Source organism: Embiotoca jacksoni, unplaced genomic scaffold, assembly GCF_022577435.1.
Source record: "Embiotoca jacksoni isolate LCO1_2020_lvr unplaced genomic scaffold, fEmbJac1.0.p SCAF_48, whole genome shotgun sequence".
Lineage (NCBI taxonomy): Eukaryota > Metazoa > Chordata > Actinopteri > Embiotocidae > Embiotoca > Embiotoca jacksoni.
Window position 1 is genome coordinate 2,401,160 of NW_027185401.1, and position 14,821 is coordinate 2,415,980.

Below are 14,821 nucleotides of genomic sequence, written 5' to 3' on the forward strand. Positions count from 1 at the left end.
AGCCATTGTTTTATTTCACCATGTCGAGGAATGGTGAAGAGGAATCAGACGCGGATGCTCATATTCAACGTACGAGCCCCCTGTTAACTCTTTCAGAATATTCTGCCTCCACATCTAAAACAAAATCATCTGCTGCAACAGCTGCTGCGGTGGCACGTGCTAAGGTGCACAACAGGAGGCAGAACTAAAAATGAAAGAAGCTCATATAGCGGCTAAGCTGTCCACTCTGAACTGTGAAAAGGAAGTAGCAGCAGCTGAAGCAGAGGCTCAGGTCCTGGAGGCAGCTCTTGAACCGGAGTCTCAAGTAGGTGGCTTGATTTCTAACCTCAAGTCAGCTTCTCAGACAAATGTTTCAGCAACTAAACTCAGTGACATTGATAAACAGTGCCCAATTCACAAGAAGCCTCACCCCTTAAAGAAGTGCAGAGGTTTCAGAGCCAAATCATTAGGGGAACGCAAGATGTATCTAAAAGAAAATGGCATATGTTTCAAGTGTTGTTCCTCCACTACTCATTTTGCAAAGAGCTGTAAAGCAACCTTGAAATGTGCTGAATGTGGAGACAACAGTCATGTCACCGCTCTACATGCTGGACCTCCTCCATGGGTCAGTAACGACACCCCTTTAGAGTACGAAGGAGACGTGCCTCAGCCAACTGTTAGCTCAAGGTGCACAGAGGTCTGTGGAATAGGTAAAGGCTCCAGATCCTGTTCAAAGATCCTTCTGGCCGAGGTGTACCCCCACGCTCACCCAGACAGAGCAAAAATAGTCTATATTATGGTGGATGAACAAAGTAATAGATCCTTGGCCAGGTCAGATTTTTTCAGTCTGTTTCATATTCAAGGCTCAGAGGCTCCTTATACTCTCCGCACATGTGCAGGAACCACAGAGACCTCAGGGAGAAGAGCAACCAAATTTGTAGTTGAATCTTTAGATGGGACAGTTAACGTCCTGCTGCCCACCCTCATAGGATGCAATGACCTGCCGGAAGATCGGTCTGAAATCCCCTCTCCAGAGGTTGCAAAATATCACCCTCACCTCAGATCCATTGCTCACAAGATACCACCTTTGGATCCAGAAGCCCAGATACTCATTCTCCTGGGACGCGACATCCTACGATTGCATAAGGTGCGAGAACAACGTAATGGTCCACATGACTCCCCTTATGCTCAGAGGCTCGACCTCGGTTGGGTTGTTATCGGAGATGTTTGTTTGGGACCTGCCCACAGACCAACAGAGGTGGCCTCATTCCGCACTAGTGTGCTTGAAAACGGGCGTCCACCTCACCCGACTCCATGCCCCAACCGGATCCATGTCAAAGAAAAACATACCATGCCAGCTTGGCAGCAAGTCTCTTCAAACAGTTTCAAACCAACTTCAGGTGACTGCGCTCTCGGAAAGAACATCTTTGAGACAACTCGAGACGATGAAAAGGTGGGCCTTTCTGTTGAAGATAAGCAGTTCCTAAAAGGCATGGACCGAGAAATGCACATTGATGATAGTAACAGCTGGGTAGCACCCCTTCCATTTCAAGCACCCCGATCACATCTTCCAAACAACAGAGAACAGGCAGTAATGCGCTTAAACTCTCTTTGTCATTCTCTCGAGAAGAAACCAGAAATGAGAACCCACTTTGTGGCCTTCATGCAGAAAATGTTTGATTGTGACCACGCTGAGCGAGCACCACCTCTGTCAGAAGGAGGAGAATGTTGGCATTTATCCATTTTGGGAGTATACCATCCACAAAAGCCAGGAAAAGGTGCGTGGGAACGCATGATCGGAATGTCCCGCCGTATTCTAGATTCGATGCTCCAGGAAAGCAACGCCCCACACCTCACCCACGAAGTACTGTCCACTTTGATGGCTGAAGTGACAGCAATTATCAATGCAAGGCCCTTGGCACCAATCTCATCAGATCCTGAGTCACCGTTTCTACTGACACCATCCTTCTTGCTAACTCAGAAAGTCTGCACTCCTGTTCCTCCTGTGGGGACTTTTAGTAGCAAAGACCTCCACCATCGACAATGGAGACAGGTGCAGCACCTTGCAGACTGTTTTTGGAACAGGTGGAGAAAGGAATATCTTCCTACCCTTCAAAAACGAAACAAATGGCTGGAAGACAAACCCAACCTCCGAGTAGGCGACCTAGTCTTGCTTAAAGACAGCCAAGCGAAACGAAATGAATGTCCACTGGCACTGGTGTCAAAGACATTCCCCAGTCAAGATGGCAAAGTGAGGAAAGTTGAACTGAAAGTGACGAGATCTGGTTCAGCAAAGACTTTCCTAAGGCCTGTTTCTGAGACAGTCTTACTGATGAGCGTCAAAGACTGTTAAAAAAAAAAAAAATATATATATATATATATATATATATGTGCATATGTATACAAGTTCAGTGACTTATACTCTCAACTATTCTGAAATTGAAATAGTGGAATTTATCAATCCCATGCGGGGAGTGTTCTGTCTATTGGGTTGATGTTTAGATTATTTTAATTTATCCCCCTGGTGGTTGCATGTGTTATTGCAGTTAGTTTTAGCAGTAGAAGTCTTCTTTTCATTCATTGGCCAATAGGGTCACATGACGTGGCCAGAGCAGTGATTCCAGAGGTGAGGGATCACATGTGGGCAGCTGATCCTCTGCCTTTCTTACGTTGAGTGCCTTGAGAAGCAATGCTTGTGAGTACCAAAATATCATGTGTGCTGAATTGTACTGCTTATTGAATGTTTACATCGAACTTTAACATAAAGAGGGACGTTTTTATGGAGCTAGTATTTTTTTAGCAGCGAAGTTAAGGTAGAGCATTGTGATGACTCAGCAAAAATGTTAATTATCAAGCCATGCCTTGTTTGTTGAAAAGGAAGGGAATTTAGCACGGCGTTTTATTCTGTGTGGTACATCAGAAAAGAGATGTAATTTTATTTTGACATACATACTGATTGAGTGATTTATTTTTGTCCTTATTTCAGTTTTACAAAAAAGATTGTTGTACACGAGAAGAGGAAAACAAACAGTAAAAGTTCATTCAACTTTACTTCTTCGCCTGACTCTCTATACAACAGTATGTTCGCTATCTGTCGAGGTGTGGTCTGACGCCTCCTCTGAGGACAGAATACAGACGGTGTACGAGTGAAAAACAGTCAGTAAGACCTGTCGGTGCCTCTGAGCAATAATAAACAGTCACGAAACCAGTCGGTAACCCGGGTAACCCGGTTCCCTCCTCCCCCAGTGTTACCAGTGTCCGCGTTGCAGGCGTCGCTGTGTCCGTTGCAGTTGCAGGGTTCACAGGGGCTGAAGGCCGCGAGCTCGGGGCGGGCGCGGCGGTATCCCAGAGTGCACTGCTCACAGTGCTGACCCTGGTAACCCTGAGGACAGGTGCACTGCTCCACCCAGCGGGCCGGCACGCCGGGGCCCCGCCTCGCCGTCACCAGGGAGACGTCGTCCAGGTAACCGGCACCTGGAGAGACGACTCGTTAGCAAATGATGCTAAACAGAAATGTGTTTTGTTGTTGTTGTTGTGTGTGTTGTGTGTTTGTGTTGCGTACTCCTCTCGCTGTAGGTGCCGCGGATCTTGATGGCCGTCAGGTTGTGGAGAAGTTTCTGGAAGTCGGAGTGAGTGATGGACGGCCTCCAGGGGTAGTCGGTGCTGTCGTGGAGCCTGAAGCAGAACCAGAACCAGATGATTCAGATTAGCACCAAACGTACCAGATTAGCTGGAGTCGTCAGAATTTAAACTAGACGTGTAGACTGAGTCCTAAAATCTCTGAAACTAAATCCAGAGTGATAAATTTATCATCTGAAATGAAAGATATATGAGCAGATAACAGAACTCTGTCATAACTAAAATCCATGTTATCAGATTAGCATCCGAATTTTTAACTACATGTAAAATGAATACAGATTATCAACAGAATTCAAAACCGGGAGTTAAAATCACAAACAAAAATTAGTTTTGCTTAATCCAGATGAACAGATTACGACAAATAAATCTGGTTTAATAGTTATTATTATCATAATTCAAAACTGGACATGTTGAATATTATTATAAATCAATAAATTATGAGTGGGATTTGAAACTAGATGCACAGATTATGACAAAAGATCTGTTTTATTTAATCCAGATGAACGGATGTCCGATTTTTTTGTGAAGTTTAAAAACCATCTGACAAATTACAGCCAATTAATCTGATTTTAAACAGTGTTTTTGGTAATTAAACTCAAAAAGGTTACAAATACTATTATTATTATTATTATTATTATAGATGAGAAAATTACCAGACAGGTTCATTTGTAAAGATTATGACCAATTAATCCAGAATAATTGAATCCAGATGACCAGATTATGGAACTAAACCAGCCTGATTTATAGATTCAATCAAAAAAAGACAAATCCAGATTAACATCAGAATCTAAAAACCAGATGTTGAGATTCCAACTGAAGTCTAAATTCAAAGTAAATCCAGATTCAATATAGATATCAATAGAATGTACAATTATGACCAGTCATAAATCCATCATTAGATTAAGCGGAGCAGCTTCCTGGTCCGAAACCGGATCAGACAATCCGACTAAGACCGTCCTCACCGGAACACGTAGGTCTGCATGTTCTCGTTGGGGTAGGCGTTGCCCTGGGCGATGAGGGGGACGGCCACCCGCAGGCCGGCTCCCTCCAGAACCAGATCCTCGGCCGACAGGCGAGTGTCCCGCCGGTCCACTCGGAAGTTCAGGGTCAGGTTCTGTCCGTAGCTCAGCATGTGGTTCCCCAAAAACTTCTCTGCGACGCAAAACCCGAGAGGAGCGGCAGGGGTTGAGAAAACAACAAACAAACAAACAAGTAAATAAAAAAAGAAAATGTTAAAACACCAAAGAGAAGGAAAAGTCGTAGAGTCACAATGAAAACAGAAATCTGGATGTAAAAACGCACTCCCTGAGGCCACGCCCACTTTTTTTTTTTTTTTTTTTTTTTTTTTTTTTTTTTTGAACAAGCTTACAAACATAGAAACGTGTGTGTGTGTGTGTGTCTGTGTGTGTGTGTGTGTGTGTGTACCCGGGGCTACGAAGTACATGGGGAAGTAGTCGTCTGAGATGAGGGAGATTTCCTGTCCGCTGGGAGACCACTGGACACGGACGCTGGACCCATCGTGCTGCTGGGCGGTCCACCCCTCGTCATCTGACACACACACACACACACACACACACACACATTAACAGCCCGTCAGCACTGTGCAGTTTATCGTTTTTCGCCGAGCGGCGGGTTGTTTTCCGCCCTCGGCGCGGCCTGCAGGCGGCTCGTTACCTCCGTAGAAGGAGGAGCTGACGGCGTGCACGCTGAAGCCTTCGGCGCTGTCGCACACCGACGAGTGCTGGAAGCAGAAGCAGGGCGTGCAGCCCTGAGGGTTGTTGGGGTCCAGGTTGAAGTAACCCAGTTTACACCTGAGGGACACAAACGTGGCCCGAGGTCAAAGGTCAGAGCTTGTAGCGATGCAAAAAAACAGTCATTTTTAGTTTTTAGTTACGGTCCATTTCTCCTAAAGGGGTTTTGCGGTACCTGTCGCAGCTGAAGCCCTCCACGTGGTCTTTGCAGCGGCACTGTCCCGTGTTGACGTCGCACTCCTGAGTGCTGCCGGAGGGCGAGCAAGAACACAGCCTGCAGAGAGAGAGAGAGAGATTTATACAATATAATATAACCGTTGCAGAGAAATGAAATCTACTGATTTAATCTCACTCTTATTTTCATTTCAGCACACAGAGCTGATCCTGGTCTCGTCCCTGTTGAAACTAGTTATTAGTTTGTTTCTTATATTTGTCTAATTTTTATTTAATAGACTCGGAGTTTGTTAGATTCACCATATTTAGGCCACATTTTGCACGTCGTTTGTTTACCGTTGTTATTTGCTCGTGTAGTTTTGGTTAACGAGTAATTTATTCAGTTAGTTTTGTGATTGAGTAAAACGACAGGCATCTAAAGGCTATTTAGGTAGAGAGGCAGGTAAAAGGACCAGCATGCACTTGGGTGGGCCAATTTTTTTTTGTAACCATCTTTTACATTACAACACCACCTGCTGCCGGTTTTAGAAGGATGCAGAGCGTGAGGCGTTCAATGAAAATCTGACAGTAGGACTTCTTCAGATTTAAGACTTTTTTTTTTTGTATTTCTAAATTCTCCAAAGTGTTTCTGACCCAGTAAAGTTGTTCAGTTCGACCTCCCGGCTGCGGAGCTGAAACCGACTCATTGTAAGGGATGTTTGTTCAGGTGGAAACTTCAGGAAATAAAACAACAACATTTCTGTGCTGGAAAAAAATAAACCCGGACGTTTCCTTTTAGACTCAAGACAAACATGTTTGACAAAAGCTGGAAAGAATGAAGTGAGTTTATCAAAACCTTCAGATCAGATTTTTCACCACGTTCTCCACGATAAGTTGGATACACAAAGTACAGAAGTCCTGGTCGCTAACGTTGTTTTATTTATTTTTTTTAGTTCCATTGCTTCTTGTTTGAGTTACAGTATCTTTCTTTTGTGAACAACTGTTAACTATTATGCAAATATGCGTGTTTTGAAATGTATGGGGTGTTGTAATTTGTTGGTTTTATAACAAGAAAATAAAAAATAAACAATAAAAAAAGGAACATTATGGATTATTTTGCTTCAAATTAGATTAAATTAATTAAATCAATAATGAAAAGTGAGACTATCCTGGCAGAATGTTGGAAATATGGAAAAGCAAGTTGTTGTTGTTGTTTTTTTCCAGATCGTGCCAGCAGAGGGCGCTCAAACTTCAGCAAGAGCAAAAATGTAGACTCCAACACCAACTCATACAGTAAGACACAACATATTAGAGGAATGTAAACTTCTTCCTGGAGTTTTTTGTTTTTTTTTAAACATCTGACAAATATATGAAGAGAAACTGTTGAGCTGTTAACTGCAACTAAAACAGTTATTATAAACGTATATTTGTGCACCTGCTGACACACAACCTCGATCGGACTTGTTTAAATGGAGCGAGGCTAATGGTTTTCCCCTGCTTCCAGTCTTTGTGCTAAGCTAAGCTACCAGATCCCCCCGCTTCCAGTCTTTGTGCTAAGCTAACCTAACAGTTTCCCCCTGCTTCCAGTCTTTTGCCCTCTGAAAACTGGGAAATCTTTACATTTGAGAAGCTGCAAAAGAAAATGTTTATCACCACTATGAATGAATCCATTATTAATGAGTCGTGTTATTGCCTCAGCTGTAGAGAGCCGATCGGTTTCTGGGAGCTGTATAATTGGTTGAACAAGGGCCCAGCAGGAGTTTAATGTGGGGCTGATAAACTCTCGCATCAGTCAGGGAGCTCCACTGAACTCCAGTCAGTTTTTCCACAGACTTCCTATCAGCTGATCGACGCGGCGGTTACCTGCAGCCGGCCTCGGTCAGGCTGTGGTATCCCGGCTGGCAGCGGTCACACTTCTCTCCGGTCACTCCGGGTTTACAAGCACACACGCCTCTGTTGTCGCACTGAGGAGACTCTGAGCCTGGAAAACACACACAACCGACCCGCCGTCAGCGCGTTGAACCCAAACAACACACGTGCAAACAATCAGCTTCCATGAACAAACCGTTACACAGCAGGACTGGTGTAAAGCTGCGTCACCGGTTCTCCCGGCGGCAGCTGCTTCGCATTAACCGGCGGTTTTGCTGCTGCGCGCTCCATTTAAAACCGCAGAAGTTCATACTGGCGGTTTCACATGTTTTCACTTCAGCTGCGGTTCGTGTTCACCTACTGCAACGCTGGCGAACACTTTCACAATCGTCCCACTGCATTCTGGATTCTTTTCTGCCGTATGTTTGCGCCTCAATTCTCTGCACACAGTGAGACGTTATCGTGGAAGGATTACTGAATCAGTCCAAAGGGTCAGAGGGAAGCAAAAGGAAGTCTGAAGGGACTGTTTTCTTGTTGGAAAGTTAACGAAACGGCCACAAAGAGACTCCAAACAGCCACAAGAACGCACAAAACAACCAAGAGGAGATGCCAAAGAAGAAACGACTCCAAAGTAATGCAAGACTCCTCCAAGAAGACGCACTATTACTTCAGTGAGACGAAGAACAAACAAGAAAGACACTAAATGACCACAGAAATGCAAAAAAACACCACTGAAACATGTAATTGACCAGAGAGAAACTCAAAATGACCACAGAAACGTGGAAAGTGAGCATGAAAACATACAAAACCACATCAGAAACATGTCATTTAGGACATAAACACACAAAATGACCACAAAAAACACACAGAAAGAGACACAGAATGACCATGAAGACAAACCACCAGCGAAACATGCAAAATGATCACAACGAGACATAAAACGCCCACGAAAAACATTCCCTTACGTAAGTAAGAGACTGTTACGGTTTGTTGATGGTGAGTTCAAGTGTTTGTGGGAAACTGAAGCATCGAAGGTTTAAAGTTCATTCATAAACTTTTAAATACTACTGAAACACACTGATTGGAAGTGAGGGGCCACTTCATTTCTTTCCCTGGAGAATCGGCTCCAGTTTTATAAGCTGGTTCCTCAAAAAATGTCTTTATAAATCCAGTAACATCACCTTCTCTGGCGGTAACTTTCCTGAGTCACGGTTCCCTGCCTAGCCTCGCTAACCGCTGTGCTCGAACTCCGCGGAGAGCCGCGACTCACCGACGCCGTTGCAGCCGCAGGGCAGGCAGCGGTTGCCGCTCTGGTCCCGGTGGTAGTTGTCAAGGCAACGCTCGCAGTTGGGCCCGTCGGTGTTGTCGGCGCAGTTCCTGCAGTGACCTCCGTGACCGGTGGCCCGGTACAACTCGGCGTTGAAGTAACACTCGGAGCTCTTCCCGTTACAATCGCAGGCTGGGAGACGCACAAAAAAAAAAAAAAAAAACAACAACAACATCAACAACAACAACTTAAATCTGTCTGCTGTGGCAAACGTTTTTACAAAGTTACAGTAGAAACTGGAGCGAGTGAAGCTGGTAGCAGTTAAAGCGGCGGCTGTAATGAAGCAGCAGCGACGGTAAAAGCAGAAACAGATGTTCTGCGGTGCCTCTGTGTGAACAGTCCCGTCCACCTGAGGTTTCAACCGCGCCGAAACAAAAGCAAATGGGAAGCGGTCGGAAACGGGTTTAAGTGAGGTCAAAACAAAAGTCGACGTTTTCAATTTGTATCCGGAAAACGGTTCCCAAAGTCGAGTGTCCGGTTCCCCCGCGCTGACGAGAGAAACTGGAAGATGAATTATAGGTCGACCGTGAGAGAAGAAAAACAGTAAAAAAAAATAAATCCCCCTTAACCCAGTTTAGTCATGCATCCGCACGGTGATATGAAAGGTTAGCTGACAGGAACTACAACTCCCACAATCCCCCCCGAGACTTCTCATGACTAATGGCCTTGAGATCCGTTACAACAGCGCCAAAGGTTCCCCGTTGCATGCGTCGGCGTAGCAGACATACAGGTTAGTGTGACTTTTTTTTTCAGCTTTAGTGTCCTTAATAAATTATTCCTTGAATTCCTTTGATCTGTTCCTATATTATTTGTTCTTTTTCTACGTTGCGAAACAAATTCGCTTTCAAAAGTTCCGGAGTGTCGAAATAAGACATTTAAAATTTTAGAAACCAGGACAAAGTGGCTCGATTACGTTTAGCTTTCAGCATCTGACAAAAACTTCTATTTCTTAAACATTGCCAGTGACTTTTAAAATGTGAACGCTCAACAGTCGTACAGAAAATTGAAGACCGGAAGTCAACACGCCAACATTTACCCTTCATGGAGCCAAAAAACAAAACAAACAAAAACAAAGCTCATAGTCACTAAAACAGAAGTCCATTAAAAAAATTTTTTTTTAAAAACCCTCTTTAGAACAGGAGGAGGAACAGCAGGACTGAGTTTCGTTTGTTTTACCTTTTGTAAAAGTGTAAAAAAAAACAAACATCAAATCATTTATGACCAAAATATGTCGAGTAAGCGATTTTCGTAACGGCAGAGTAGGAACCTGTACCTGCGGAGATGTAAAAGTAAAAGCACTCCTGATAAAGCGGTGACAGCTGGATTAAAGCAGCGGGCGGGACGCGGGGCGTCCCAACTCACCCAGACACTCGTTGGGGTTGTCGGCCGTCGCTCTCCTCCACGGCCGGTCGTTGAAGAAAGGTTTGCACGCGTCGCAGTCGTCGCCGTCGGTGTTGTGCTTGCAGTTGCACACCAGACGACCTCGGCTGTCCTTCGCGCACTCGCTGGCGTGGCCGTTGCACTTGCACCTGACGGCGGAGAGGGGAAACACGCACACCTGTTACGGCCCCGGTGACGTCGAACTCGAGGCGTCCGACGGTCGTCGTCCCGCGGAGCGTCTGACGTTTTATTGACGATATACTTTAAAAAAAAAAAAAAATTTTAAATACTTTTTTTTTTTTTTTTTAAATCCATCCGAGTGCTCGAAGCCTCTCGAGAGTTTTTAAAATGACACGGCGGAGGAAAGGTTTTCGTGGAACCTCCTCGGGGGGGTTTAGGGAAGGGGGGGCCCCTCACTGCAGGACGGGACTCGCTCGGCAGCCATCTTTTCTATTGTCTCGGGTGTTTCTTGGCAGAAAGCCGTGGAAAAAGTGACGGCGGGAAGGAAGAGAGGCTTTATAGAGGCTTCGGGGCGAAACGCCGCTCAAAAAGCTGCTGAAGCCGAACGGCCGCGTGCGTTCAACATTCGGGAAGCGGTTGTTGTTGTTGTTGTTGTTGTTGTTGTTGTTTTGTAAATGGAGCAACGTTGCAGACTCGACGGTTCGTCGGGGAACAAACGGAGACAGTCTGGAAAAATGGTGGTTTCTTTTTACTTTAATTGGCGTTAGTCGGAGCTAATCTGTCTTTTAAGTGTTTTATCTTTGGTTCGTTTCCTATTAGACGGTTACGTTCGAGCTCTTGACCGAGTCAAGAGCTTCACGAGACTTTTATGAAGCTCTAATCGAGTGTAAATTCCTGTTTCAAAAGATGCCTTTCAACGAAGAGTGTTCTCAGTGTTCACGCACTCTTGTCGTCTCAGTGTCCCCCTTTGTTTGCGCGAATGACTCAACCGGGACGGGTTTTTTCGTTTCCGTCACGTGGCTGTACATTTGAAAGTGTTGACATAATGAACGGCAGTGTTGAAGCGTGAACTCTGGTTGCGCGCACGAAGCCGACGGGTGGAACGCGAAGTGGAAAAGTCAGGGCGGGGCTGCAGGAGATTAAAAAATTAATTAATTAATTTAAAAAAAAAAAGAGTCTTCAGAAACCCCTCCTTGGGTGAGCAAAGGTTAAATCCCGCAGGTGCTCGGCTCAGGACTCTTCCCCCCCTTTTTTTTTTTCTTCTTCCATCCGTCATGGCGGTCGGTCCGCGCCCCCCCCCCCATTCCCGTCTCCCTGTAATCCAGCCCTGCAGGCCAGGAATGCCAGGAATGCCGGCTGTGTAATGGAAATCTGCTCCACATTTCTAACAGATTATGGCTGCAGAGACGCAGCCTGTTTAACACTCTTGTAATGCCTGTCGAAACCTCTTTTGTTTTTAGGCGTGCAGGAAAAGCAGTTCTTAGGAGGCCACGGGGGAAAGCGGACCACACAGTGACACATCCCAAAAAACAAAAAAAAAACACCAAAAAAAAACCTGCACACCCTCCCGACCACCTACACATCACCCCCACATTCAGTCAAGTCTTCCTTTTCGTCCTCGGCGGGTTTTCACGAAAACCGAGGCTGCTCGAACTTGTTCAAGCTCAAAATATGTGCGAGGAGAGGTGTTGGGTTTCTAATTAGAGGTGTAACTCCGCCGGTACATATATACAGTACATATATATATATATATATATATATATATATATATATATATATATCTGTATCACCGCCATCTTTTACCTTCCTCCCACCGCGAAGTCGGAGATGGCGTAGTAGTAGGACTTGAGGACCTTGGGGTCGTTGAAAACCTCGTCCCCGAACGTGTTGAGCCTGTTCAGGGTCACTCGGATGTCTGTGGCCGTCACCCAGTCCTGCAAGAGACACAACAATGGGACGCGGCGTCAACACACCACCGAGCCTGTCGATCAAGATGCAGATGGAAATCTGTCTGTGGGCGTGTTAACGTCCACGTTTCTGTTAAAAAAAAATTAAATAAATAAATAAAAAAACATCAAATATTTGGCTTTATTGCTTTAAAAAATTAACCCGAACGATAATTTTTTTTTTTTTTTTTTAAAAAGCTGAAAAAGTTAATTATCTTTCAAAGCAAACTGTTAAAAAAAAAAAAAAGTCTGATTCTAAGCATGTGAAGGGAAGTAAATGTGAAAAAAAAAAGTTGGTAATTAGCATGAAACAAGATTTCTGAAGGTATTTGTGAAGATGACGTTCCCACAGTTCAGACCACGAACGTCAAGATTTGATAACTGTAGTTTGACTATGACGTTTTGTTGTTTTTTTTCCAGAGAAATGGAATTTATTTCCTTGGCGTTGAGATACGAGACACAGATGGACAGAATTACTCAAAAGACACCTGCTCGGCTTCATGGGAAACTTGCGGGGTGAAGGCCGCCGATAGTTTTGTTCACTATCAGCAGGAAGCCTATCCCGAACAGTTGTTTTTTTTTTTTGTTTTTTTTTAGCGAGCGAGCGAGACCTTGGAGCAGCTGCTCGAAGGCAAACAAACTGCTTTATTGAGTCCTGAATTAAAAAAAAAAAAAAAAAAACAGACTGTGAGATGGATCGGCCTCGGGAGGGTTTGGTTTCTGTTCGCAGGGAAAGTGGGAACTCGAATATGATACGAACGCCGGCGCTGCCAGCGAACATGTGAAATGAATCAAGCTTTCCGTGTTCTCTCTAGAAGAAAAAAAAAAAACTTTTTCGACTTTGAAATTGTTAAATATCTGCTGACAGCCAGCTGGCCTTCTGTCAGACGCCGAATCTGTTTCCAGCGCTCAGCAGGAGATTTATGTGTCGCACTTGATGTTCATATAGCGATCAAATGTCCAGATTACAAACTGGTTTTTTTTTCCCAGATGGAACGTATCCGGCCCGTAAACCCAGAGCGCTCAGAGCTGGGAACCTTTTCTTTTTTTTTTTTTTGCGCTCCCGTTCGGTTCGGTACATTTAATCTGCCTACTCGGGGAAAACGTCCGCCTCCTCCTTGTGACTTTTCACACTGATGTTAAATCCTCGTAGAACTGCTGGGAATGTGGCTGAGCAGGGAGGAGGGGAGGTCCAAAACAGGAAGTTATACCTCGTGTTAAGTTGACTCGTACGGCACTAAACGGTTCATTTTTTGTTTTAGTTTTTGGTGTGTGTGTGGGGGGGGGGGGGGGGGGGGGGGGGGTGAAACGGGGCCCCCATCCTGTGCGATTGTTAAATAATGAATTTGTGACAAAACTCAAGCGGCAACCAGCAGCGACGTCACCCGTTGGCTCTCGGTGGTATTGCAGTTTAAGGCTCTTCCGCATCGGCCTCCTTTTTCAGACCCCGGACGCTACGTCCAACTTTTTACACACAGATAGAACAGATCTGTTTCCTGGTGATTTGATTTAAGTCAGGAAACATTCAATCAAAGTCATTGAAAGTGAAAATTTGACCAGCTGTGTTTCTTCTGCCAAACTCTGATTAAGGTTTCAGGTTTTTTTTTGTTTTTTTGACAGCTGCACCGTTCATGGTTGACAGTTAAAAATTTTTTTTTAAAACTTATTGCGCAGCTGGTTTCTCATCCGCTCTGCAGATTTCTAGGGCCGGTGACGTCCAACTTTTCTCTCCCTCTTTATGATTCATGAAGAAGAAACTCATCTGGCCCGCCGTCCGGCAGCTGCAGCTCTTCGGGCCGTCCGGGTCCAGGAAGCTCTCGCGCTGCTCCTCGGCCTGAGTCAACACTGTTTAAACTGCACAGAACATTTGTTTGCTATCAATCATCTTGCAGCTCTGTGCCAGTGTGGAACGGCTCGGTTTGGACATGTGTTTTCTTGACAGAAGAATGCTGCCTGCCGTTTCGAAAATCACAAACATCCAGCTGAAGCTGCAGCCCGGGTAACAAAAACGGTCCGAGTCGATTTTTTTTCATGATTATCCTCATTGTCGATTACACTTCAGATTGAACTCCGCGACATGTTGAGACTATGTGTAACAAAAAGATAAAACCAGACGCTAAAAGACACCAATTTTAGCGTCTGGTTTTGTCTGAACAACAGTCCGAAAACTTAAAAGAGATTCAGTTTAAAAGGATATAAAAAGAGAAAGAAGCGGCAAATCTGCAAGTTGGAAGCAGCGGATGTTTAAAAATGTTGCTTCAAAAACAATTATTTATCAAAACATTAGCAGATGAATCCATTAATCCACTTAGTATGCTTTTGATAAGAATTTAAAAAAAAAAAAAAGTTTTTACTCCAGTAAAATTTCGATGCATCTGACCTCCGAGAGGTCCAATGGCAAAAAATGTGCACCGTTTGTATGCCGGAAAGTCTTGAAATTGCAAATTCCTGCGGCGCAGCACGGTGATGCGCACGGAGCAGCAGGAAGCTGCAACGCTCCCGAGTAGATATTCCACGTTGCGTCACTCGGTCGACATCAGCCCCCGAGTTACACACGTTTTTGCGACCACTGGGTGCATTTGCGATTTTCACCGAAAAAAAAACTAAAAATCAAAACATTGCCTCTAAGATTTGCAGGGTTTTCCCTGGTTTTCTGCAGCCCTTATGCTCTGTGGTTTCACTTAATTCTGGACAATTATAATATAAAAAAAATTGAATAAAACAAATGCAAATCCATAAAAATAAGAATCCCCAAACATTAGTAAAACACAGTTTACAGTGAAGCTACAGCGGCTCAGATGCTGTGAAAAAAAACA

At 44.6% G+C, this 14,821-nt stretch overlaps 1 protein-coding gene across 2 annotated transcripts in view; it reads right to left on the reverse strand.

Moving 5' to 3' along the window:
- lamc1 (laminin, gamma 1) overlaps window positions 1-14,821 on the reverse strand; it is a 54,548-nt gene that overhangs the window by 12,724 nt on the left and 27,003 nt on the right. Inside the window, exons 3-12 of one of the 2 annotated variants that reach the window (XM_069170194.1) lie at window positions 11,863-11,993; window positions 10,081-10,247; window positions 8,662-8,850; window positions 7,386-7,503; window positions 5,545-5,643; window positions 5,293-5,429; window positions 5,044-5,166; window positions 4,581-4,770; window positions 3,542-3,654; window positions 3,232-3,453 (exon numbers count right to left, since the gene is read on the reverse strand). In XM_069170194.1, coding sequence (XP_069026295.1) covers window positions 3,232-3,453; window positions 3,542-3,654; window positions 4,581-4,770; window positions 5,044-5,166; window positions 5,293-5,429; window positions 5,545-5,643; window positions 7,386-7,503; window positions 8,662-8,850; window positions 10,081-10,247; window positions 11,863-11,993 — 1,489 coding nt within the window. Of the gene's footprint in view, window positions 1-3,231; window positions 3,454-3,541; window positions 3,655-4,580; window positions 5,167-5,292; window positions 5,430-5,544; window positions 5,644-7,385; window positions 7,504-8,661; window positions 8,851-10,080; window positions 10,248-11,862; window positions 11,994-14,821 lie in introns of both variants that reach the window. The other variant, XM_069170193.1, reaches the window with a different exon arrangement.